Source organism: Acomys russatus, chromosome 13 (genome assembly GCF_903995435.1).
Source record: "Acomys russatus chromosome 13, mAcoRus1.1, whole genome shotgun sequence".
In the NCBI taxonomy this organism is placed as follows: Eukaryota; Metazoa; Chordata; class Mammalia; order Rodentia; family Muridae; genus Acomys; species Acomys russatus.
Genome location: NC_067149.1, coordinates 19316017 through 19338829, shown reverse-complemented (window position 1 = coordinate 19338829; position 22813 = coordinate 19316017). Strand labels below are relative to the sequence as shown.

The 22813-nt window shown below is 52.2% G+C and overlaps 1 protein-coding gene across 1 annotated transcript; it reads right to left on the bottom strand.

Annotated features, from left to right (window-relative positions):
* Positions 1 to 3081: 3081 nt before the first annotated feature.
* Hdac11 (histone deacetylase 11) lies at positions 3082 to 21166 on the bottom strand. The gene is made up of 10 exons (XM_051154911.1): positions 21029 to 21166; positions 20321 to 20469; positions 18618 to 18718; positions 12480 to 12596; positions 11874 to 11916; positions 10246 to 10322; positions 9267 to 9329; positions 8531 to 8627; positions 4613 to 4791; positions 3082 to 3777 (listed from the first exon to the last, which is right to left on the bottom strand). Coding segments are annotated over exons 1-10 (1044 nt in total). The 5' UTR covers positions 21031 to 21166; the 3' UTR covers positions 3082 to 3561.
* Positions 21167 to 22813: the final 1647 nt, after the last annotated feature.

Below are 22813 nucleotides of genomic sequence, written 5' to 3'. Positions count from 1 at the left end.
GAGACAGGGTTTCTCTGTGTAGCCTTGGCTGTCCTAGACTCACTTTGTAGACCAGGCTGGCCTCGAACTCACAGCGATCTGCCTGTCTCTGCTTCCCAAGTGCTGGGATTAAAGGCGTGCGCCACCACCGCCCAGCATGTCTGTGTTCTTATCTGGAAAATGGTGCCAATGCAGCTGGGGATATGGAAGCAAGGCGGAACATTCATTCTTGTCTTTGAACTATCTACTAGGGCCCTCTTATAATAGACTTAGAGTGCCCTGTTGGGGCCCCTACAGCTGGACACTACTGTTGCTACCCCATAGGAAGAGACCAATGAGTCCAGAGAGGAGATCCCTTCTCCCTGTCTCACAGCCTAGTAGCTAGGCAGAACACTGTGCTAGGGTCTGTAGTGACAAGGCCGAGGAAGCCACATTCATGCAGCAAGCACATGCTTAGTGCCACACTCTGGTGGCCACCTGCATCACCCTCCCAGACATACCCAGCTACTTCAACCAACAGGACTTTGCAGGTAATGATGCTCTAGTCTGCCCAATCCTTGGGCACAGAGGGCTCCACCTCACAAATGGGGCAGGGGGAACTCCTCAGGAACCGTCCAGGGATCTTACAGAGCCATGTGTGGCCACGACATCTGATCTGCTCTAAGCTGAGGGTGCCAAGGACTGATGGCTTTCCATGTTCTCTCTCCCCAGGGCCCCTCGGCCTCCAGCCAGTCTCTGCTCTCGATCACAGCATCCCATCAGCCTCTGAAAAAGCCCACATGTTCTCCTAAGCTTGTTTCCCTTTTATTCTTTATTTCTGTTTCTCAAAACCAGGCCCATCTGGAGGCCAGGATGGCCTAGAACTCACCATGAAGTCTAGGCTTACCTTGCGCTGTCAAATAATCCCGCTTCAGCCTCCCAAGGCCTGGGATTACAGGCCCAGCTCCAGTGTTTTTATATTTTGCTTATTTTGAGGCAGGTTCTCCTGTAGCCCAGGCTGGCTTCAAAGTGTATTTGTAGCCAAGGATGATCTTGAACGTTTGCTCCTTCTGTCTCCACCCCTTAAGTTCTGAGATTACAGGTGTGCATGACCCCCCTCATTTTGTACAAAGCTGGGGGTGGAGCTCAGGGAGTCATGGACAATAGGTGGATACTCTACTGAGTTACCTGGTTACCAACAGAGCCCTCCCCTGGGATAATGTTCAAATAGCGATGTACACAGGCCCCATCACCAGATCCGAACGAACACTTGCCTCCAGTGAGCACGATGCTTCCTGGTACACTCTGCTGTATGCAACAGAACTTACACAGGGTCTTACACAGAGGCATCTGGACAAGTCTTTCTGTAGCCCCCGTTATACAAATGAGACAGCTTGCAAACTACTCGAGCTGAAACCTTGGTTCAAATCCTCACTCTTCCACTTCAGGGCTCCCATCAAGGAACTAACCAACCCTTCCAACTTCCGTTTCTGTATCTATGAAGTGGGCACAAAATGGCTCTGACTCCAGAGTGCTAGGCAGAGGCTCTCAGGTAAATCATCCCACACCAGACCAGTGTCTACATCTTGTTCAGCTCTGTCAATTCCAGCCTTTATCCGTGTGCTTGCACCTTCCTGCCCACTTGGTTTCTCAGCCCAGATCTCATCAAGCTGTGCTGCTGGGGCACGTCTGGTCGCTCTGCCAAACTGACAAGTTTCTGCTTTCCTCGCCTACCTGGAGGCCCACCCTGGGACAACACATCCCCTCCGTTCCAACTGCTTTCACAGCGCTGTCTGACTCCTTCACACACTGGCCTGACTGGGGCCCCGCCCACTGTGCAGAGCCACCATCTCAGCCCCCACTTTCCCAGATCCCAACCCCAAGTAATCTCATCCCCAGAGATGCCATACCTCCTCCACTTGATACACGCCCCTGCCTGCCCCTCCACCCCTGCAAAGGATGAGCCTCACACTTACACAGCTGACAGAACAGGACTGCAACCCTGCTCATTACTCAAAGACATGTGTCCTGGGGCAAACCCCTCACCCTCTTTCCTAGAGCCTCAGTTTCCCTACCTGCTAAAATGGGAACCGTGCTACCCTCAGGCCTCTGACGACGGAAAAACAACAACAACTCATCTTCGGCAGCTGCCCTGGGTAAGTGTCTGGATTGGTGAATTTTAAATCTTTATTTCCAGTGGTCCTCAGGAGGCAGGACTGTCTACCTCAGAACACACAGCAACAACCTGGAGCCTGTAATGGCACACTGACAGAAACTCCACAATGACAAACTATGCTGTCACCACTCCCCAGTGTCCTTGGAGGTACCTCCAGTCAGATGCAGGGAGGTCATGGCAGAGAGGTGTGGGACTGCATTGTTAGTTCTGTGGGGTTTGATCCAGGTAAATGGTTTGGACAATCGGTGACTGTGGCACCCGCCCCACTCCAGCAGAGGGAGTGTGAAGGAAGCCATGGAGGCTGTGAGAATACCCCACGTGTAATGAATATGAGTCCTGTATTTGGGGCAGATCCAGGGCAGAAGAAAACCCAGCTGGCTCACATCCTCCCACCCCTGTGCCTTTGGTTAAGTTGGCAATCATTAGCTAGGGTGGGTGCTTTCCTGCCTAAGTCATAGAGGGCCCTCCCTGGCTGTCCCCTCAGGGTAAAATGGCTAGAAGGCAGATAGACCTTGGGGCCACAGAGAGAGATGGAAACCGGACACTTTGGGTGAGGCCAGTGGAGACTGTAGCTCACCCAGGGTCTGTGCAGCCACTCTACATAAATATTACCTTCGCTGCCCTCCCTCCAGGAAGCCCCGCCTAGGACTAGCTTGGCCACCAGCCCTCCATATGACTCCTGTTTGCTGGGCCTCACCTTCCTTTCTTCTCCATCCTGGTCAGCAAACTCTTAAAAACTCCAGTTTGGAGGGTCACTCCTAAACTAACCATTCCCCCCAAACTTGCTCCCATGCTGAACTAAGGAGATTACTGCCAAAGTGAGGGCCTTGGGTGTCCTCAATATCCCACCCCACCACCATAGAGGGGCTTGGGAAAACAGGTCTGGACCTTGATTTATTGAAGGGAACCCAATCTGGAGACTCCCACCAAGCTTTCTTCCCTAGGCATCCATAGCCCTATCAGGGACTCCTACCTGTTGGCTGAGGACCCAGCGCCCCCTGGAGGCTGGCTATGGAAACTTTCCACAGACCCACGGGCACCAATGCTCAGAAAGGGGGCCTCTCCAGACCCAAGTGAGGGAGTGAACCAACCAGGTCAGCGTGGACCCATCTTCTGGCTGATCCGGACAGCAGGTGACCCTATCCCAGAGGTCCCTCCCTTTGGCTAGAGCTAAGCGGTCTTCCCTGACTCTTGATGACCTGCCTGCATCCCGCGTGGGCTCCTCCCTGGGACTCAGCTCTTCCACCCCAAGGCCCAGAGGCCCTTGGGCACCTGGTGGGGAGTGGAGGAGCGGCCAGCAAGGCTGGCTCCTGCTCTTCCTGCCCCTCCACGCTCACTGGCAGCTGTCTTCACAGCAACAAACACAGGCAGGTGGGCGGGTGGACGGGGTGAGGGGGCAGGTTATGATAATGTTCTGTGAGCAACTGTCAAGGCACAGCACAAGAAAGCAGAGGAATGCTTGAGTTCTGTGCCGAGACGCAGGGAAACTCAGGCCCAATGAGCCCCAGGTCATGCAGATTGAGGATGGAGTCGGCAATAATACGGGCTGTGCGCTTCTGGTACCCACCCGAGGTCACCATGAGGATGGGTATATCATGGGCTCGAACCACCCGGAAAACCACTTCATCCCGCTTCACAATGCCCTGTGGGAAGAAAGGGAGGGTGAACTCAGACAGGCCCGAGTTCCCATGGTGCCAGAAAGCACTGCTGCAAGCCTAGCCCTGCTGTGGGCTGCGGCTGTTTTAGCTCATCTCCTCCCAACAGAAGGATGCCCATATTTTTTGGCTGCTGCCAAACTTGAGAGCATGGCTTCCCTGCCCTACCAGAGCCAGAGCACACAGCTTAGCAGATAGACAATTGCCCACAAATGCCCCTCCCTGGGGAGGGGGGCAAGATGTGTCTCTGGGCTGATGGACACATGCCCTAGGTAGCCCTAGGGTCAGTATGAACATGAAATATCCCCCACAGGTCCATATGTTTGAACACTTGGTCCCCAGCTGGTGATGCTGTCCAGGAAGGTGCTAGACCTTTAGTCTCCTGGAGAAAGTGTGTCACTGTGGGTAGGCTTTGACATTTTATATCTGGGCCCCATTTGATTTTCTCTCCTCTCTCCTCTCTTCTACATCGTCCCTCTCTTCTTCTTCTTCTTCTCTCTCTCTCTCTCTCTCTCTCTCTCTCTCTCTCTCTCTCTCTCTCTCTCTCTCTCTCTCTCTCTCTCTCTCTCTCTCCTTCCTGTGTACAGATGAATTGTGGCGTCTGCTTCCTGGCTGCCCCTCTAGCCTCATGCTCTTCCTGCCATCTTCCCTGCCATGACAAACTATTCCCTCAAGATCTGTGAATCAAAATAACCCGCCTCCCTACAGTGACACATTTATCGGGATGTTCTATCACAGCAACGGAAAAGTAACTAATACAGTCAGAACGCGCCCATGCCAAGGACACGTCAATCCTCAAGGTGGCCCCCATGTTAGGACATACCGCTGGGCTGATGGACAGCCCCCCAAGGCGGTCCCCCTCAAGGACGTCTGTGCCCGCGTTGTACACCACCACATCAGGCAGATGCTCCTGGAGGGACCGCCTCACATTCCTCTCCACCTTTTCCAGGTATTCCTCATCTTCTGTGCCCCACTCCAACTCCACCTTCCGCCTGATGGCCTCTGGGAAAGAAACACAGGTAGCTGCGAGTTTGAGGCAGAGAAAATGAGGCTGAGGGTTGGAAAGATGTGGGAACTTGTTGACGCCCACAACAGGACTGACTCCGTCTATGTCTGGCCTCTAATTTCACCAAAGCTGAGTAGCAAAGGGGCACCTATGGGAGTGCAGGTGACTAAGGATGAGACCCTTCACCCCTGAGGGCCTAGAGACCCTATCCTTGAGCCCTAACAACACTGGACACTCCCTACATATTCAAGCCCAGGTTCCAAATAGTCCAAGGTCAACATAGGCTGAGCCAGCAGTGGACTTACCTTGCCACCTGTACATAAATAGTCCTGGATGTTTTCATCTTAAGTGTCCCCCCAGAGGTCCACCTGTTGAGGGTTTGGTTCCTAGTCTATGGTGCTACTCTACAGTGCTACTGGACCTTTAAGAGGTGGAAGAAATGATGCTACTTGGGAGTGATATATCAGGACCACACCCCTTCATGCATCTCTGTTTTCAGCCATCATGAAGTGAGAAGCTTTTCCTACCACACATACAGCCATGGTACCCTGCAACAGGACCTCCTGAGCATAGACCAGGACTAAGTCATGGGCCAAAGCAAACCTTTCTTCCTCGCAAGCTGGCAGCCGCCAGCTCTGCTAAGAGGTTGTTGCTGACCTTGGTAGTGGTCCCATGGTAGTGGCATCTTTAAGATTATTCTACGGATTCTGTCTCAGGGATAGAAAGCTATGCTACCCAAGTAGTGACCAGGTTGCTGATTTCAATCCTGAGCTCAGAGCCTTTGGGTTATGCTTGAGTCCATTTTTGCTGTTTAACAAAACAAAACAAAACACTGTCCTCTAAGAAGCTCCACCTAGCAGAGGATCAAAACAGATGCTGAGACTCACAGCCAACACAGGGCAGAGCACAGGGAGCCTTGTGGAAGATTGTGGGTCAGGACAGAAGGACCAGAAGGGGACAAGAACTCCACAAGAAGACCAACAGAGTCAACTAAGCTGGGTCAGTAGGGCCTTACAGAGACTGAAGCACCAACTAAACAGCACGCATGGACTGGACCTAGGTCCCCTACACATATGTAACCAATGGGCAGCTTGATCTTCATGTGGGTCCACTAATAAGTGGACCAAGTACTGCCTCTGACATGGACTCTGTTGCCTGCTTTTCGATCACTTCTCCCTAGTGAGGTTGCCTTGCCTGGCCTCAGTGGATGAGGATGAGCTCAGTCCTGACTTGATGTGTTGGGGTGGGTTGGTGGGGGGGGGCTCCCCTTTTCTGAAGAGAAAGGGAAGGGGCTATGATCAGGATGTAAAGTGAATAAATAAACGTATAAAACATTGTATTATATTTTCACTTAGTTTATATTGTATTTTATTTTAAGTACATGTATATGAGGGTGCGTACATTAGTACAGTGCCTGCAGAGGCCAGAAGAGGGCATCAGGTCACCTGGAGCTGGAATTATAGGAGCTGATACGGGAGTTGGGAATTGAACCCAGTTCCTTTTAAATTGAGGTTTTTGTTTTTGTTTTCTTCCAGCCCTCTCGCTTTTGGTGCCAGGTCATGGGGGTATTGTTGTGACATATTTTAGGAATACTAATGGGAACATTTGAACATTGGGCAGGAAAAATCATTGAGTACTCAATGGCTCAGGGGGCTGCTCTGTGGGAGCTTGAAGGAATGTTGAGAGCAATGCAGACAACACAGGCTGGGGCTGTGAGGCTTCAGGGGGAATCACAGGATCCAGCAGGCTCACAGGGCCTGTTTTCTATTAAGAATCTGCAGCTCTAGTCACGTGGAGCTTAAGGACCAGCTGTGACTAACAAGAGACCTGAGGCACTGAGGTGAAACCTTTGCTTTGCTGGGACAATTAATACTAGTCAGTTGGGGCTGAGAATTAGTGATGATTAAGAAGAGGCTAGGGAAAAAAGGAGAAAAAGAATGAGGAAGAAGAGGAGGAGGAGAGGAAGAGGAAGAAGAAGAGGAGACCAGCATCATTAAGGCAAAATCTTCCAGGGAAGTGTTTCCTCAGGCTCAGCGCACAGGAGCAGAGGTGCAGAGGGGCCAAGGCTGTATATTGTGCTGGAAGCGGAGTTTTATGATATGTAAGTCTCCCAAATGGTACTGGTTTTGAAGGCCAAAGGGGGTCATGGAGAAAAGTTGAGGTTTGGCACTGTGTAGCAGCATAAGAGACCCTGAAGAGAGGCCAGGAGATGCTATCAGCAAAGGTGCACCCAGTCACAGTGTAGACTACAGAAATCCTACTACCACGGGATGACCAGCAGCTGTGGAGTGCAGCTGGCCTGAGCACAGGACACAACATGTGTATACTGCCAAGACTGGAACTAGAGAAGTGGCCCAGGCCCTTTGTAGCCCAGAGGATTGTGGGTGAGTCCCACATGTGAAGCACTGAACTTTTTACACTGTTGGATTTTGGGTTTGCTTTCATTTGATTGTGACTGTGCACTGGTTCTTCCTGTACAAAGTGAGAAAATGGGTTTATTTTGATTTTTATGGGAACCTAGTTATCAGACTATGAATATTTAAGAGAAATTTTGAACTTTGAAATATATTTTAGGTGTTTTAAAGAGACTGAACTTTTAAAGTGCTTGAATTTTTAAAGACTAGAACTTTTTTAAAAGTCAGAATGTTGCCGGGCAGTGGTGGCGCACGCCTTCAATCCCAGCACTCAGGAGGCAGAGGCAGGTGGATGCCTCTGAAGTCGGGGCCAGCCTGGTCTACAAAGCAAGTCCAGGACAGCCAAGGCTACACAGAGAAACCCTGTCTTGGAAAAAAAAAAAAAGTCAGACTGTTTTATATTATGATATTAACATACCATCCGGGGGGCAAATGAGAAAGGAAAGGTTGTAGTTGAATAGTGATGTGTTTGTGTGTCAAGTTGACAAAGGGTCAATTATGTTGCCTGGCATTTTATGGCCAAGAAAAGAGAAGAAACTGAGCAAGTCAGGAGGAGCAAGACAGTAGGCAGCATCCCTCCATGGCTTCTGCTTCCGTTCCTGCCTTGGGATTCCTGCCCGACGTACCTCATAATGGACCATATATAGACTGTAAGTTGGAAAAAACCCTTCCCTCCCTAAGTTGCTTTTGGTCATGATGTGTTTGTTTATTTGGGGTTTTTTAAAGACAGGGTCTCTCTGTGTAACCTTGGCTGTCCTGGACTCACTTTGTAGAGGTTTTTGTTTTTGTTTTTGTTTTTGTTTGGGGTTTGGGTTTGGGTTTGTTTTGGTTTTTCAAGACAGGGTTTCTGTCTGTGTATCCCTGCCTGTCCTGATTCATTTTGTAGATCAGGCCGGCCTCGAACTCACAGTGATCCACCTGTCCCTGCCTCCCTGAGTGCTGGGATTAAAGGCATGTGCCACCATGCCTGGTTGGTAATGGTGTTTTATCTCAACAATAGAAATCTAACCAAAACACAAATCTTCTGAGCTTACCTCAGTTGTCTTTATGTTTTTTTATTGTCTTCTCTCTCTCTCTCTCTCTCTCCCTCTCTCTCCCTCTCTCTGGTCATCTATGCTTACCCCTAATGTGAAGCCCTTCTATGTATTTTTCTGGACAAGTTTCTAGTTTCTATGGTCTTGAGGGTCATGTGACTCCCTTAGGTCTCCATGTGCTTGGGTACAATGGGAACACCCACTTCATGGGAATACTACAGATAAACAAGGTGGCATAGCCATACCCACCAGGCACATACAGAAGACAGAGGTGGGATGAAACTTACCTTTGGCAAAGCGGTCCCCAGGATAGATGTGGCGGTTATAAACATCCATTATGTATACACGCCTGTCACCCATGAAGTCTCGCTCATGTCCATTGCCCTGTGGACAGACACAACCGTCACTGCAGGCAGCTGCTCTCAGGAAACGGGGACCCCAAACACCACTGATTCCTGCTTGTGGAATGAGTGGCTTGACCATAGGGACATAGGGTCAGACAGCTGTCAGGCAGCAGAGCTGGATGCACTCCAGACATGACCTCGTAGCCTCCTTCAGAACCTGCAGTATGCTCAGCCCTGATTCTCACCCTCTCTGTGAAACAGGGCAGTATCTGGCCTGCTACCCTCTTGGCTCTGCAGGGATGTTTTTGAAATCAGGACATGGAGAGCAAACCAAAGGGCTGTGCATATGTGCTTGATTTGCTTGGAGCAGAATGTGGGGAGCAGAGCAGTTGAGGCTTATAAAAAGCCTCCTGCCTGATATAAGAGTGATCAGCCGGAGGCAGTGGAACCCCTAGGGTTCAAGGACAGGAGCAGTGATGAGGATCAACCACCCTAGCTGGGCTGAGCCAAGTCCAGCTAAGTCTGCACCTTGAGCAAAAGAGATTAAACTGGCTGAAGCACACTTGGACCATTTCCTGAAAGAGGGTACCCCACAGTGTGGGGCTGTGTGTCAGACAGAGGCTGCCAGGGACATGGCAAAGGGGCTCTCACCGTAGGAAGTGCTGGGGCCTGGGCTCACCTGATGGGCATCAAGATCAATGATGGTAGCCCTGGAAATGCCTTCCACACGCTCAAACAGGAACTGACAGGGAGAGAAGACGTATAAGGTCTGGATAGGCCAGAGGACCCAGCCCTTTGGGGACCCAGGGTTGAGGGGTCAAGAGGACAGCGAGCAAGACATTGCTTTCCTAGGAGTGCTGAGGTACTGGGGGAAATGGGGGTGGGGTGAGGTGAGGTCAGGGAAGGCTCTGGGGACAGGCAGTGCCTCAAGGTTGGGAGATCAAGTCCTGAATTCCCTGGGGAATGTCGGGGTTGACCTATCAGTCCGGCAGTCTTAGGATTTAACTCCTCAGACTTGGCTTCATTCTATAACGCTAAATCCTGATGCCTCTTCCTCCTTGAGGAGAGCCCCTTCCATCTTCCCCTCCAAGTTCTCCTGTGCCCTGTTCTAACTGCCAGGCCTACTGCCTGTGAGAACAGAGACTCTCATTAGCCTGGCACGCAGCATGAGACTGGGCAGAGAGCTCATTGTGGGCTCAGAGGTTCCACATAACCACAGTCGGGGGGAAGGGCAGGCTTCCTCATTTGTGATGCTCCAGGGTTCAGTGAGGGGAGGTGCAGGGAGAGGAGTTGGGTCCTGGTTAGGATATGAAGTCTACGGCAGCTGTGCAGAGCTCTGTTGTCACCGCGATCCTAACTTCTCCTTGGCCCATTCATCCCCTTCTTCCTCTTCTCCGTCATATCCGCAGCCCTGAAACCTGCCTGCCTTTCCACCCACCACCTACTTCCAGCACTAGACAGACCCTCTCGTGGCCAGAATGAGTCCCAGTCCAATTTGAGTCCGGGCAGGTTGAGCAGATAGGGAAGAAGTCCTTCTACGCTGTGAGGAAGTCCCTCCCCGCTGTGAGCCCGCTTCCCTGCCCTGGAGTGTGTGGGAAGCTACAGGGGTGGGGGGGGGGGGGGTGGAGGGACAGTACCACAGGTTCAGAGAGACACACCTTGATAGCTAGTGTGATGTCTGCATAGGCACAGAAGCCCCCACCACGGTCACTGGAGCAGTGGTGGAAGCCACCACCTGCAGAAAGGCAGACATTGATGCTGGTCAGAGCCAGGTCCGGGTGTCCTCCACCTCCCTACCACCCCTGCATCCCGCCCCCACCACTTCCTGGTGGGATCCCAGGTTGGCCAAGTGAACAGGACACCTGGGCATGTCATCACTCCAGGCCAAGAGGTAGCTCTATGCCAATATAGCCACCTTACCCCATGGTAAAGGCCACTTCTCAGAGAGACCCAGCCATGTCAGCTAGCTGAGATGCCCTGGGGTTCCCATACTAGGAAAGGGGCCGCACCAGCAGGTGTGCCTTGGACCCAGGTTCTCCTGGTAGTGGACAGAGAGGACTGGGAAGGGCACTCCTTGGGGGCCACAGCTGGCCATGCCACCCCTAACTTTGAGACATAGTCTGGGAGTCCTTTCTGATTTGGACCAGAGGGATGCTGTTGCCTGCCTTCTGCTAGAATGGCTAGGAAAGTGCTACAGCCCCTGTATCCTGAAGACACTGGGCTATAGGTCTGAAATGGAGTTCCAAAACTACCCCTACCCCAACGGTGTGAGGCTGGGGCCATGCAGGTGAAGGACTTGCCTCTTCCACTCCTTGGGGGACCCCTAGCAGTCCACCCAGCTTGCTGAAGCCTCTCTATAGCCCAGAAACGAGCTCCATCTTCACCAGTATCTTTTACAGATGAACTGCCTCGGGCACAGAGAGGATCAACAACACGGCCAGAGAACACAATTAGCAGACAGTCGAACCATCAGTGAAGGCCAGGCTTGAGCCGGACCTAGATGGTAAACTTTAACCAGCCCCTCGTTTCCATGGTAGAAGTGTCACCGAGCTCCTCCATGAACTGAGAGCCATGTTACAGGCAGGCAGGGCACAAATCACACATGCGTTTGTGCAAATTTGGCATCCTAATACCATGGCTATGCCAGGTCTTGATGCTGGGTAGCCAGCAATGCACGCAGGGAGAGGCATGGCCCCTGGCCATGCAGAGTTCACAAAAAGGGATCAAGGCCTGATACAGAACTCCCGCTCAAGCCAGCAGCACCTTCTCACTATGTTCAGTGCCTCGTAAGATAATTATGCAACAGCAAAGGAGAGGCTGCTGGGGACAAGGTTCTTCAACTGTCAAGGACTGTGAAGGCAGATGTATAAGGGCCACACAGAATCAGGGAGCGCTGGCCCTCAGGACCCCTGAGCTGCCACTGAGCCTGGGCCCCTCCACTCAGCATACGACCAAGGCCTGTCCACTGGCCTAGATCCCAAAAGGATGAAGCCATTCAGTAGAGCCACATGGAGGCAACTAATACCATGCAGACATGCGCAGGGGCCTGCCTAAGGGATGGGGCAGGCTATCCAGGTGGGAGAGAGCTAACTTCCTGTCACTAGAATATGTAAACGTTGGACAGGGCATTCTCAGGACAAATCTCCCCCAGAGAGGTACTGGTGGGGCCTGCACAGGAACAAAAAGGCTGCACACCCATTTCCAGGCTACTGAGCGAGCTCTGAAGGTTTCTCTGACCCTCTGTCCCCACACCCTTTCCAGCTCCACCAGGACAGCCAGCACTCACCGACATTGATGGCCCAGCCTCGCTCCACAGCAAGCTTCCCAGCCTTTGGAGACAAGCAGAGGGTTGGAGTTCAGGCCTTACCCTGAGGTATGTGTGCATTCAATCTAAGCCTCCGGCGGGAACAGACCACAGGTGGAATCAGGCAACACGTCATTCCTCAACAGACTAGCAGCACCCAGGGGGAAAGGACCAGATAACCAGCATGGGGGTGGGTTTGGGGAGGCCCTCCTGATTTTACAGGGAAAACGTCAGACATTCAAGTGAAGTGAGCCCAGAAGTCCCACGTGGCTTTCAAATGGAAAAGAGACAGTCTGCCTGTGGAAATAATGCGAGCTGGTGGCTGCGATCCTGCAGGCATTGGGTGATAAATACAAAACTCCACAGTGTCAGAGGGCAAAGACCACGGCTGGGACAGACCTCATTGATTCAGACACAAAGTGTCCCTTAACCAGCTCCCGGGCCTGTAAGTAGTGCTACTGTAAAATATACTGTTGTTGGGTTACCAACACAGTAACTCAAATTGTCATTGGGTGGGGAGGGACCCTACAGGGCAAAACGGGGAGGGAGGAGGATAGGGACTGGAAGTGCACACCCCACCCAGCCTACCATGATGGTGCCTCCAGTCTGGGTCCGCAGGGGCCTCAGCACCTTCCTCTGCACAAGGAAGTTGGGGAGAAAGATGACAGGGGGAATCTCAGTGATGGTAGCCACCACAAAGGACCACTGTGGAAAGAGACATGGAAGTCAAACTCGGTGCCAGGCCTGAGCATGGTGGCTTCCCTCCCTCTGTTGGGAAGTGACAGCTGGGAGCCACTTCCCTGTCTATCCCAGCTGTAAGCCTGGGCTCTGTGAAGTTGAGCAGTCAGCATTCTGAGGCACTCTTCTGCCCTCTTGCGTCCAGAACAAGGACTACAGGCTCCTCTGTGCCCTGCTGCCCAGGCTGTCCAGCAAGAACCAGGAGAGACTTAGCTCTGATGCTAAGTGCCAGGCAGCACTTCCTAAGCACTTAGGGCCTATGAGACACACCCAGATGGGCTTGGGGGGGTCCTGTCTTGTGCTGGGACACTTGTAAGCCAAGGCGCTATGACAAAGAATCAGTCTTCTTGGGAAGGAGGGGAGGGCTTGTGGAAGACAGCATCTACAAAAGGTAGACAGTGAACGAGAGTCCCCCAGATGCAGGCATTAGGCCAAAGACGCAAATTAGGGCGAAGAATCTAGTCCAGGAATGACAGGAGCTGGGCACAGCAAGGCAGAGCCTTTTGTGGCTCAGGACCTGGTCTGCCAGCGCAGGCTCAGAGCATATTGTCGGAGTAGTACAGGGGCGCAGAAAAACAAAAGCCAGGACTAAAACCTAAACTCACAGGGAACCCCCTGCCGCCCATCTGCAGCTGATGTGAGCTATTTTGTTACTTTTCCTGCATTTCCGATCCTGCCAATCCCTGACGCCTAGCCTTCCTGCTAGGTGCTGCAGAAGCAGGACTTGAGGTGTCTTGCTCCCTCTGCTGATCCTGGTTCTTTTACTTTTGTTGGAGACACCGTCTCCCTACACATCCCTGAGATGTCCTGTTACTATGTAGACCAGGCTGGCCTCCAACTCAGAGGTCCACCTGCCTCTGCCTCCGGAATGCTACCCTGCCTGTTCGGCTATTATGGACAATTATTCCTTGCTTTCACTGGGGGACTGCTACTTGGCCAAGGCCCATGTCTAAATGGAGTCATACTTACCTGGAACCTGAGCACACCCTCTTGCATAAATCATGCCTAGATTGCTTGTAACATGGACCATGTTACACTCTGAGAGGAGTTTATGTCACAGTTTAGTGATTAACACACGAAATTTGTATGTTAACATGGGTGCAATATACATATATATATATATATATTAATTAGAATATTCCTTCTCCCATTGTGATTGGTTGGAATGAGAACAAAGGAAGGACCTAAATATATGGAGTCTTTTGTCTTGTTTTGTTTTGCTTTGCTTTGTGTTTTGGTTTTTCAAGACAGTATTTCTCTGTGTAACAGTCCTGGCTGTCCTGGGCTCACTTTGTAGACCAGGCTGGCCTCGAACTCACAGAGATCTGCCTGCCTCTACCTCCCAAGTGCTGGGATTAAAGGCGTGCGCCACCATGCCTAGCAATATATGGACTCTTGCCTGTAATTATGAATCAATTTTGAGTTAACAGTCATCCTGTCATCCTAGCTTGGGAGGTGGGGACAGAATAAAAATAAGTTTAAGGCAACTTTGGCTGCACAAGACCCTGTCTCAAAGAACAAAACAACAACAGAAATATGTTGTTTAATTAGAATCTCGTGCCTCAGTTACTTCAGACATATTTCAATGCTGGCCAGCCACTGTGGCTGGCAGTTGGCCACCTGATTTAGGACATGCCCATCACAACAGCTTTATCAGACAGCACTGCTCCAGAAAAAAAAAAAAAACTTGTTGGTGACCAAATAAAACATTGGTGCAGGGGAAGAGCGGCCTGTGGCTCAGCTTGGAGGAAGGAGGAAGAAGGGGCTGGGCCGAGTGGGCTGTGGGCTGTGGATACAGCAGTTACAGTGGTCGGCGTGTGCGGCTGTAGAGCCTCACAGTGACACACAGCACAGTGAGAAGAAGACAGAGCTACTGAGAAGGGCTCTGGTGTGGAGGGGACAACGTGGGACAGATAAGATTATCTGGGATGTGCAGCAGGCTAACCAGGGGACAGGCCAGATGAAGTAGGCAGGGCCCACCCAGAATGCCTGGTAACAAACTCAGGTGGGGCAAGGGCTCCAGAATGGTCGGACTGGATGTGGTACTGTGACGGGACTCTGGAGTCTCCCCAGGGCTCTGCCTGAGTTGTGTGGTTTGGGGTGAAGCCCTTTCCCTCTGTGCCTGTCTCCTTGTCTGCAAACCAGGGTCTGAAAAGAGGGTGGTGGAGAGGCCTGTCCTTACCTCCATAAAACCCTGTCCTAGCTGCCCAGAGGCTACACAAGAGCTGCACATGGCCACCCACATGTCTGGGTCACCGTCCAAGGCTTCATGACATCTGTAGCTATCCCCCTTAGATGGACACTAGTACCATCCAGCCTAAATCTACAACAGGCCTGGGACCCATGCCTATAAATCCAGCTGCTCAGGAAGCTAGGCAGGAAGATCATGAGCTCAGAGATGAACTTTATCTCAAAATTAAAAGTTTTTTTTTGTTTGTTTTTTGTTTTTTGTTTTTTTTTAAAGAGGAGACGAATGGTGCAGCTTAGTAACTGAGTGCTTGCTTGCCTAGGGTTGGTCTCCAGAATGGAGAAAAGAAAAATAACACAGGAGCCTAAAGTCCCAGGGATCCCTGGGCTCTCTCACTTCTCTTGCACTGCCAGTCAGTCCAGTGCTTTGTGCTGAGTGCTGTACTCTTGACTGGATGTCCTCTTGGGCTCTCGGCTGCTTCTATCTTCTATTGGTTATTTCATTTTTGCCTGATATACTTAATAAACTCATTCACCCACAACTCATATGGCTATGCTGATCTTTTCTTGGTACAGAGCTGGTGCATACCCCAAATAATCAGAATTGGGTATTCGAACATATGTGTATGGGCGTATCCATAGCAACACTGATGATCACCAAAATGGAGAGATAACTCACATGTGCATAAGCTAATGGATGGACAAACAAGACGTGGCACATCACATGGTAGAGTAGTACGCATCCATGAAGAGGGATGTGTTGGGGGTGGTGTATGGCTCACATACTTAAGCTCCCCACTGGGGAGGAGAATGCATGACACCTGTTCAACTTGCTGTGCAGTGAGGCAAGCCAGAGGCCCACGCTCACACACTGTTTGATTCCATCTGTACTAAGTACAAAGTACGTGAGTCTGTGGAGGCGTGCTAGAGATGGGCAGGGACCGGGCAGAGGGCAGAGGGCAGAACACACCCCAAGAGTGAAAAGAGTTCTTGGTAGGATCAGGTTTCCTTTCAGGGTGATGGGAACGGTTGCGGGTCATGATATCACATGGAAGATGGTGGAAATGCTGAACTTTTAAGGCAGTGGCTTGTAACGTATGTAACTAGCCATCTTTTAAGGAAGATGAGCCTCTTGGGGGAAGAACTGACCAAGTCAAAGACCCAGGCTCCCATTCCCTATAGCCTTTCCCATCTTTTGCCATCTAGGTGGTTGGAGGTGAGCCTCCCTCCCACAGGGCCTTTGCAGTTTTGACTCCTGCTTGGGCTGCCCTTCCCCCACCTCACACCCTTCCTTCACAGACCTTCCACCCTTCAGGCCTACTGGTCTCACTGACCTCTAGCCCCTACCTTGCTGCCCCTGCACCCTCCCCCAACTTTCTGTGGGCACTTGGTACATGGTCAGCTAGCTGTTTCTTCTCTGCTCTCCATTGGAGAGGGACTTGGTCTCTGATTCCATTTCTTCCCTGCAGGACCCAGAACAGCGTGCATGCCAGTTATGGACTTGCTAACGGTGCTCAGGGACAAACATCAGGAGCTGCCCAGTTGTGACCTCCTTCCTGGGGCAGAATCCTAGAGGTCACCCAGCCCTAGGTTGTACACACAGTAGATGCTCCTGCACCAATGTTATGTTCCTCTTTTGGTACCCTGGTCATTGGGATGGGAGGCTGCAAGCACTGCAGGGTTCCCATCCAGGGAAGGTGTGTGGGCAGAGCAGATGAGGCAGAGGGAGAGGGGATGGTCCACAGCATGAACAGAATGACCCAAGAATAACAACCCTGGGAACCACAGACGGACCTTCCAGGCACGGCTGGGGATGGCCACAGCAGAGAAAAGGGACAGACAATGCAGAAATGGTGTGGGAGAAGTGTGCTTCAGCTGTGGCACTAGACAATGGGTCTCACCTGAGTGGCAACAGCACCTCACCCATCACTCTCCCACATGGTACTTGGGATAAAAATCCACATTTTCTCCTCAGCATGCCAGACTCAATGTGGCTTGGTGCTGGATGACCAGGTAACACACGACCTGGCATGTTATAAAAGTTATGTTTTCCCCCTTTGATCTGGCTTCCAGAGAGCTCTGAGGCATATGTTACTTCACCGTCATCTTGGTGAACCCCTATGTGTTATGCTGATATATCTGAGTCTCCTGCCCTGCTCTTATATTCTGTCTGGGACCCACAGACAATACTGCTTCAAGAATTTTGGCACCAAAAGCAGGCAGGCAGCCTGCCCTATAGGACTCCCTGAAGGTTTTTTATAAATGGGCGGGATCCTGGTAACTATGCCACCAGCCCCCCTCATCCAGTGCCCACTCTGTTTTTGGTTCCCTCCCTGTCCAAACTCAGAGTGTCCTACCCCTGATTTCCCATTCCCCACCCCCACCCCCCCACCCCTGGCTAGGCTCCTGGGCTATGCACTAACCACGCATGTCTCAGCCCCAGGAAACCAGGGCAGCCAGGCACTGGGCTTCCAGCCAACGCCTCGCACCTCTCTCCTGGGAGTCAGGACTCAGCGTCTTCCTGGCAATCTTTCATGAGCTCACACTGTCATGGCCCATCTAGAATTCTCACAACTCAGGCCTCGGCTATCAGGAAAAGAGGCCAGCAGCTGTGGCCCTAGTCCTGAATAGATCCCTGCAAGGGTCCTCCCCATGTTTACCCACCCCCTCCCCCAGGAAGTGACCTTGAGCAGGCACAGCCTACTTCGAAGCCAAAGTCTTTTCAGACAGACTGGAGCACCTTGTTGACTTCTGCCACCTGTGGAGTCCTCAGGTCAAGATGACTCTGACAGGAAGCTGGGGGGGGAGGGGGCGGGACTCCCACGCTCTGAGGCAAAGACTCAATGACACCCTGATGCAGTTCCAGCCAGGGCAAGCTGGCAGCCATGGACCTCCCACACCACCCTTTCGCATAAAGGATGTACTAAAGACTTTGACTCCCAATAGGAGCTTGCTGCCTCCCTCCTGTGCAAAGTGGCCATGGGCACAGTGGTAGCCCAGTGTGGTCTGCAGCTGGGATTTAAAATCTTACAGTTAGCACATTCAGAATCAGGGTGGGGGGTGGGGTGGGGCTAGGGCTGAGGCTAAGTGCTTGCCTAACATGCATGAGGCACTTAGTTCAATCCCAATAATCATTAAAAAAACAGAAACAAAACACCCCCCCAAGAAAGCCCAGAGCAAAAAAAAAAAAAAAAAGAAAATGAAAATGAAAGAAATCTGAGAACATCATTTAATAATCAGCATTCTGGCTTCTCTTGAGAAAGCAGGTACTGTAGTGATGCTGGGTCCGACTGTGCGACAACCAACCACACGGCCCACACGGCCCACACGGCGGGAGGGGAAGGTCTTCTGCAGTTCACCCCAGATACCTCCACCTGCCCCCACCCTGGTCTTTATGTTCCCTGAGGGATTCTGGGGTTGTTTGAAACCATTTTTGCCCAAGAGTTTTCATTTACAAGGAGTCCTTAGAATAGCGTCTCAGCCCACTACAAAAACAGGAGTGAAGTAGCCTTAGCGGACAGGACAAGGCCTTGTGTCCCTCCCCCTCCCACTGAGGTGATCCCAGCAGGGGCCTCTGAGGCCTCTTCAGGGCACAGGCTGAAAGTCATTAATATGCCCAAAACCTCTAAGGGGCTCTGCACACCCTTGCTTTCACATACCCTGAAAATGGGGAGCTAACTATCCTCTTACAGTCTCCCATGTTCCCCGGTGCTAGGGGCAGGAGTAGGTACCGCCACTGCTGAGCTCCTCCCTCCCCTAGCCACTGCACCTGGCCACAGCCCGCAGATCCCTGTACTGTACCTTGAGCTCATTGAGATAGCGCCTCGTGTGCACCACCAGCAGGTCCTCCTCCGAGGCCTCCCGCGCCTCCACCAGCATGCCATCCGACAGCAGCTTCTCTTCTGGAACCACAGAGCAAGCCCCTGCTTCCTTTCCAACTCTCAGGCCAGGCCGGGCCCACTAAGACCCTCCCTCAGGCTCCAGGCTGGCCCCTTGGCAGCCCCTCAGCACACAGTGAACTTGTGGGTATTCTGAGAATGAGTGCCTCCCTAGGCCAGTGTGGCCAGTGCCTGGGCCCTCTGCCCCAGGGGATGTTGAACTTGAAAGGCACAGCAGTCTCCATACTTCCGTGTTGCTGACAGCCACCAGGTGAACTTAGGTACAACTGATTTCCAGCAGCAGATGGCACAAGGAACAGGAATGTTCTTAAGGTAGAAAAGGCCCTTGGTAGCAACCCTTCTTCCACAGGTGGCTCAGGGCAGTACTGCCTCTCCTCAACCTCGGCCAAGCCTTGCTCAATCCCCTTTGCTAACCAAAGGAGAGCAGCGGCTCCCAGGCAGCAGAAGCCAGGGCTGAACAACTGCTGTTTTCAGAGTACTGCCTTCCTGCTGCGACCTTCTATTTATGGCAAGTGAAACTGCCTTTTCCCATTTTGATAACATGGGTTTCCTTCTAAAACAAATTTAAAGTTTTAAAAACTCTCAAAGCTCAGTACATGGGGGCATCAGGGTATCTGTGTGGCTTAGGGTGTTTAGTGTCTGTTTTCTGTATATGATTACCAAAGATTCATGTCATTTTTCAAGAGAAACTGAGGTTGAGACCAGGCACTTCCCCCAGAGTACTGTGAGACTGGGCCATGATGCTCTGGGTTCTAGAGAAATCAGAATCTAGGGTCTATTCTCAATGAGTCATGCTCAGAAACCAACCAGTCAGTCCCATCCACTTCTACACACAGATCCAGGCAGGGGCTCCCTCTCACAGCATTCCCATGACCTCTGATACCTCCAGACTCAGCCCCAGGAGCCTGCCCATCCTTCCTCATCCTCAGAGGAGCAGGAGTAGAAGGGACAGGCTGCTCGCTCCCAGCTGAGGGAGATGAGGAGCCCTTCTGTTGAGCCACTGGGAGAGGCAGGAACCCAGGGGCCAGAGAGAGGCCCAGCAGGAAACCATTTGTGCAGGCAACAGGCGTGCAAGGCTAGCATCCCAGGCTTACGCCAACACCACGCATCAGCTGTGTGCTTTCTACTCCATGTTTTCCTTTGGATGTTCAGGCTGGTCCCTCCGGCGGAAGGAAAAGCTGTACCACTTGCCGTAGATAGGAGGTCACCAGGGGAACAAAAACACACCCAACAGAAACAGCTGTGTTATTAGCGTCTAATCCGATCCTATTTTCTGCACGATGCAGAGCTGAAAGCTTGCTCTGGTTTTTTTTAGGAAGGCAGACAGGTACTAGCTCTAACTGGAGGGAATATGAGACAGGGCCGTCGTGCTTAGCAGCCTGCCTGGAGAGACACTTTAAGAGCAGGACAGAAGGCAATCAGGGGGCTGAAATCAGATAAGCATGGGATGAACGCAGGGATGGACGGAGGAGGGGATGCAGGTCTGAGGGGGGTGATAAGGACGGAGAGAAGAAAGAAATGGAGGAGGCAGATGCAAGTCTGAGGGGGTAAGTGAGGATAGGGAGATGGATGAGGCAGATGCCAGTGTAAGGGGGGCCTTCTTACCTTTCAGGAAGTTGATCACCTTGCCCCATTTCCCAGCATCAAAGGGGTGCAGCTTCTCCAGGCCCATGAAGGTGATGTTGTAACGCGGCGAGTACACGATGGGCCAGCGTTTCTCTGGTACATGCTGGTACAGCTGCGTTGCGTGCGGCCTTCGATGTGCAGAGAGAGAGAGAGAGAGAAACGCAGATATGGAGGGCAGCCTCCTTATGGAAAGCAGTCTCCCCCTCCCCACTCGCACCAGGTCACTTAACACCAACAAGAATGAAAACAGCTTCTTCCTGGGCCCTAGCTGCCTTTGACTAAACCGGCTTCCAGCACAGTCCTCACAGCAGCTCTGGGGACCCGGTGTGCCCAAGGTCACATGCCAGTGCCAGGTGTATTCAGGAGTACTGGCGCCAAGGCCCAAGGCCTGCACTGGGGAAGGCGGGGTGTGGGGTGAAGCGGGGTGGAATGTGGCTGTCTCACGAGTCGGCTCACGCATATGTGAAGCTGGGAACAAAATGCGCTGGGGGTAGGGGAGTAGCGTGTAGATCGCAATGGCAAGAGGCTGTGCCTTCGTAGCAGCCCTGCAGCCCACCGCGGTGCCCCGGGGAGAGGAGACCCACCGTTCGCCCGCGCGGTCTCCCAGCCCGCCCCCAACTGTCCCGCCGCACCCACAGAGATACCCAGAACCCAGGCTTGGCCCCATGCGCAATCCCACACACTCACATCCCGCAGCCGGCCCTGCCTGCTCTGGCCTCCTCTCCGCACCGGGAGGGGTGTGGGAGGGGTGCAGGAGGCGGGGCCGGCGTTGAACACGCCTCCAGGGCTCTGGGAGCTGGGAGTGGAGCTCTGGCGTGCAGTAACGTCACAGACGACTGGACGGTGCTGGCCAAGAAGAGGCAACCAATGGCGTGCCGCCTGGAGGCGTGGTCATGTGCAGCTCCGCCCACATTCTCAGGGAAGAAATAAACAGACACTTGCTTAGGTGACGTGACCACGGGCTTCTCAGCACCTTGCGGGCTTCTGAGGCCTCAGTGTGGGAGTGGTAGATCTGTTCTAGGACTACATCCCCGCTATATGTTCCTTCCTGGGATGAAGCCCTCAATTCCTGTACCATCCGTGGCTGCTTCACCATGGTATAAGCGAGCACTCCCCACTTGTCATAACATTCCCTGAGCCTCAGTTTCCCTATCTGTAGAAGAGGCTGGGTGATGCCATCTTTAGGGTATACAGTCGTATAGATCTGAAGATTTCTCCTGTGCCCATTCCCCCCTGCATCCTGACCCTGGAAGCTGACCAACAGCTGTCTGTGTGGCTGGAACTGGGAGGAGGCCCCAACAATTGAGCCCCAGAAGAGACAATGGGCTTCTGTTGGCCCAGCTGTGTCCATCAACCAAACAGAAGCAGCTGACCCGAGGGCTGCCAGGAGCTAGCATGATAGCTGGGGCTCCAGGGTCATGCTAAGGGAATCAGCGACATTTTTTGTTTCTTTGTTGTTTGCTTGCTTGAGGGTGGGGCATCGTGCCACAGTGCGCATGTGTAGATCGGAAGATCACTCTGTGCGGACAAGTTTCGCCCTCCACCTTTGTGTGAGTTCCAAGGACTGAACTCAGGTTCGGTGGCCTGAGCACCAACAACATGTATTTGCCAGCTGAGTCCTATCCTGGGCTGACAGTGTTGATGAATGCCTCTAGTGTGTCTACTGTTAGTTGCCTGTGGTATGTCTACTGTTAGATTTTTTTTCCAGAAAATAGCACATAGACTGTGAAAGATGCTGAGGCAAATTATCCATAGGAGTGTGAGGTCAGTCACGACTTACTGCACCAGCCATAGGTAGTGAGGCAGAGCCTGAGGAGACAGACTTTTCAGTTGGGGGCAGTGCAAAGGCAATTTCTTTTCTTAGAAGTTTGGGGGTTTCCATACCACGTGACCTAGGCTATGAGCTAGGAGTTACAGAGCCTGGACCACAGTAGATAAGACAGAGAACCTGTAGATCAAGGTTGCTTTGGGTTTGGTCAGGAAGAGGAAATGGCATCGACGTGCCACAGTGTGGGAGGGGAGTCTTCCTTATCCCTTTGTGATCACGAGGCTCTCAAGCCTGTATGCCGCCCAGACTGGGCCATCTGCCAGGATCTCGGCCTTGGGAGGTTGTATCAGTTCTCTGAGCTTTCACTGATGCATCTAGAGATGAGCAAGGTGATGTTGACTGTTCACCTTGCGCAGAAGCTGAGAGCCTGCAGGGTGACATCAGATCTTACTTGTGTGCCTGTCGGTAATACAGCACTAGGTCCGTCCCAAAAGCCTCATGCAACCCTGAATATCTGTCCCCATTTTATACAAAAGAAACCAAGGGGATGGGAAGTGAAGTCACTTGCCCAAATATCAAGGGCGTGGATAAATGTGTAAAACTTAGTGACAAAAACACGACATACTGCCAGAGAGGCTGGTCTCATCTCAGGGGACTCGCTCTGGAGTTTGGGAAAGCAACCCAGGTGAGTATCAGGTTGAGAA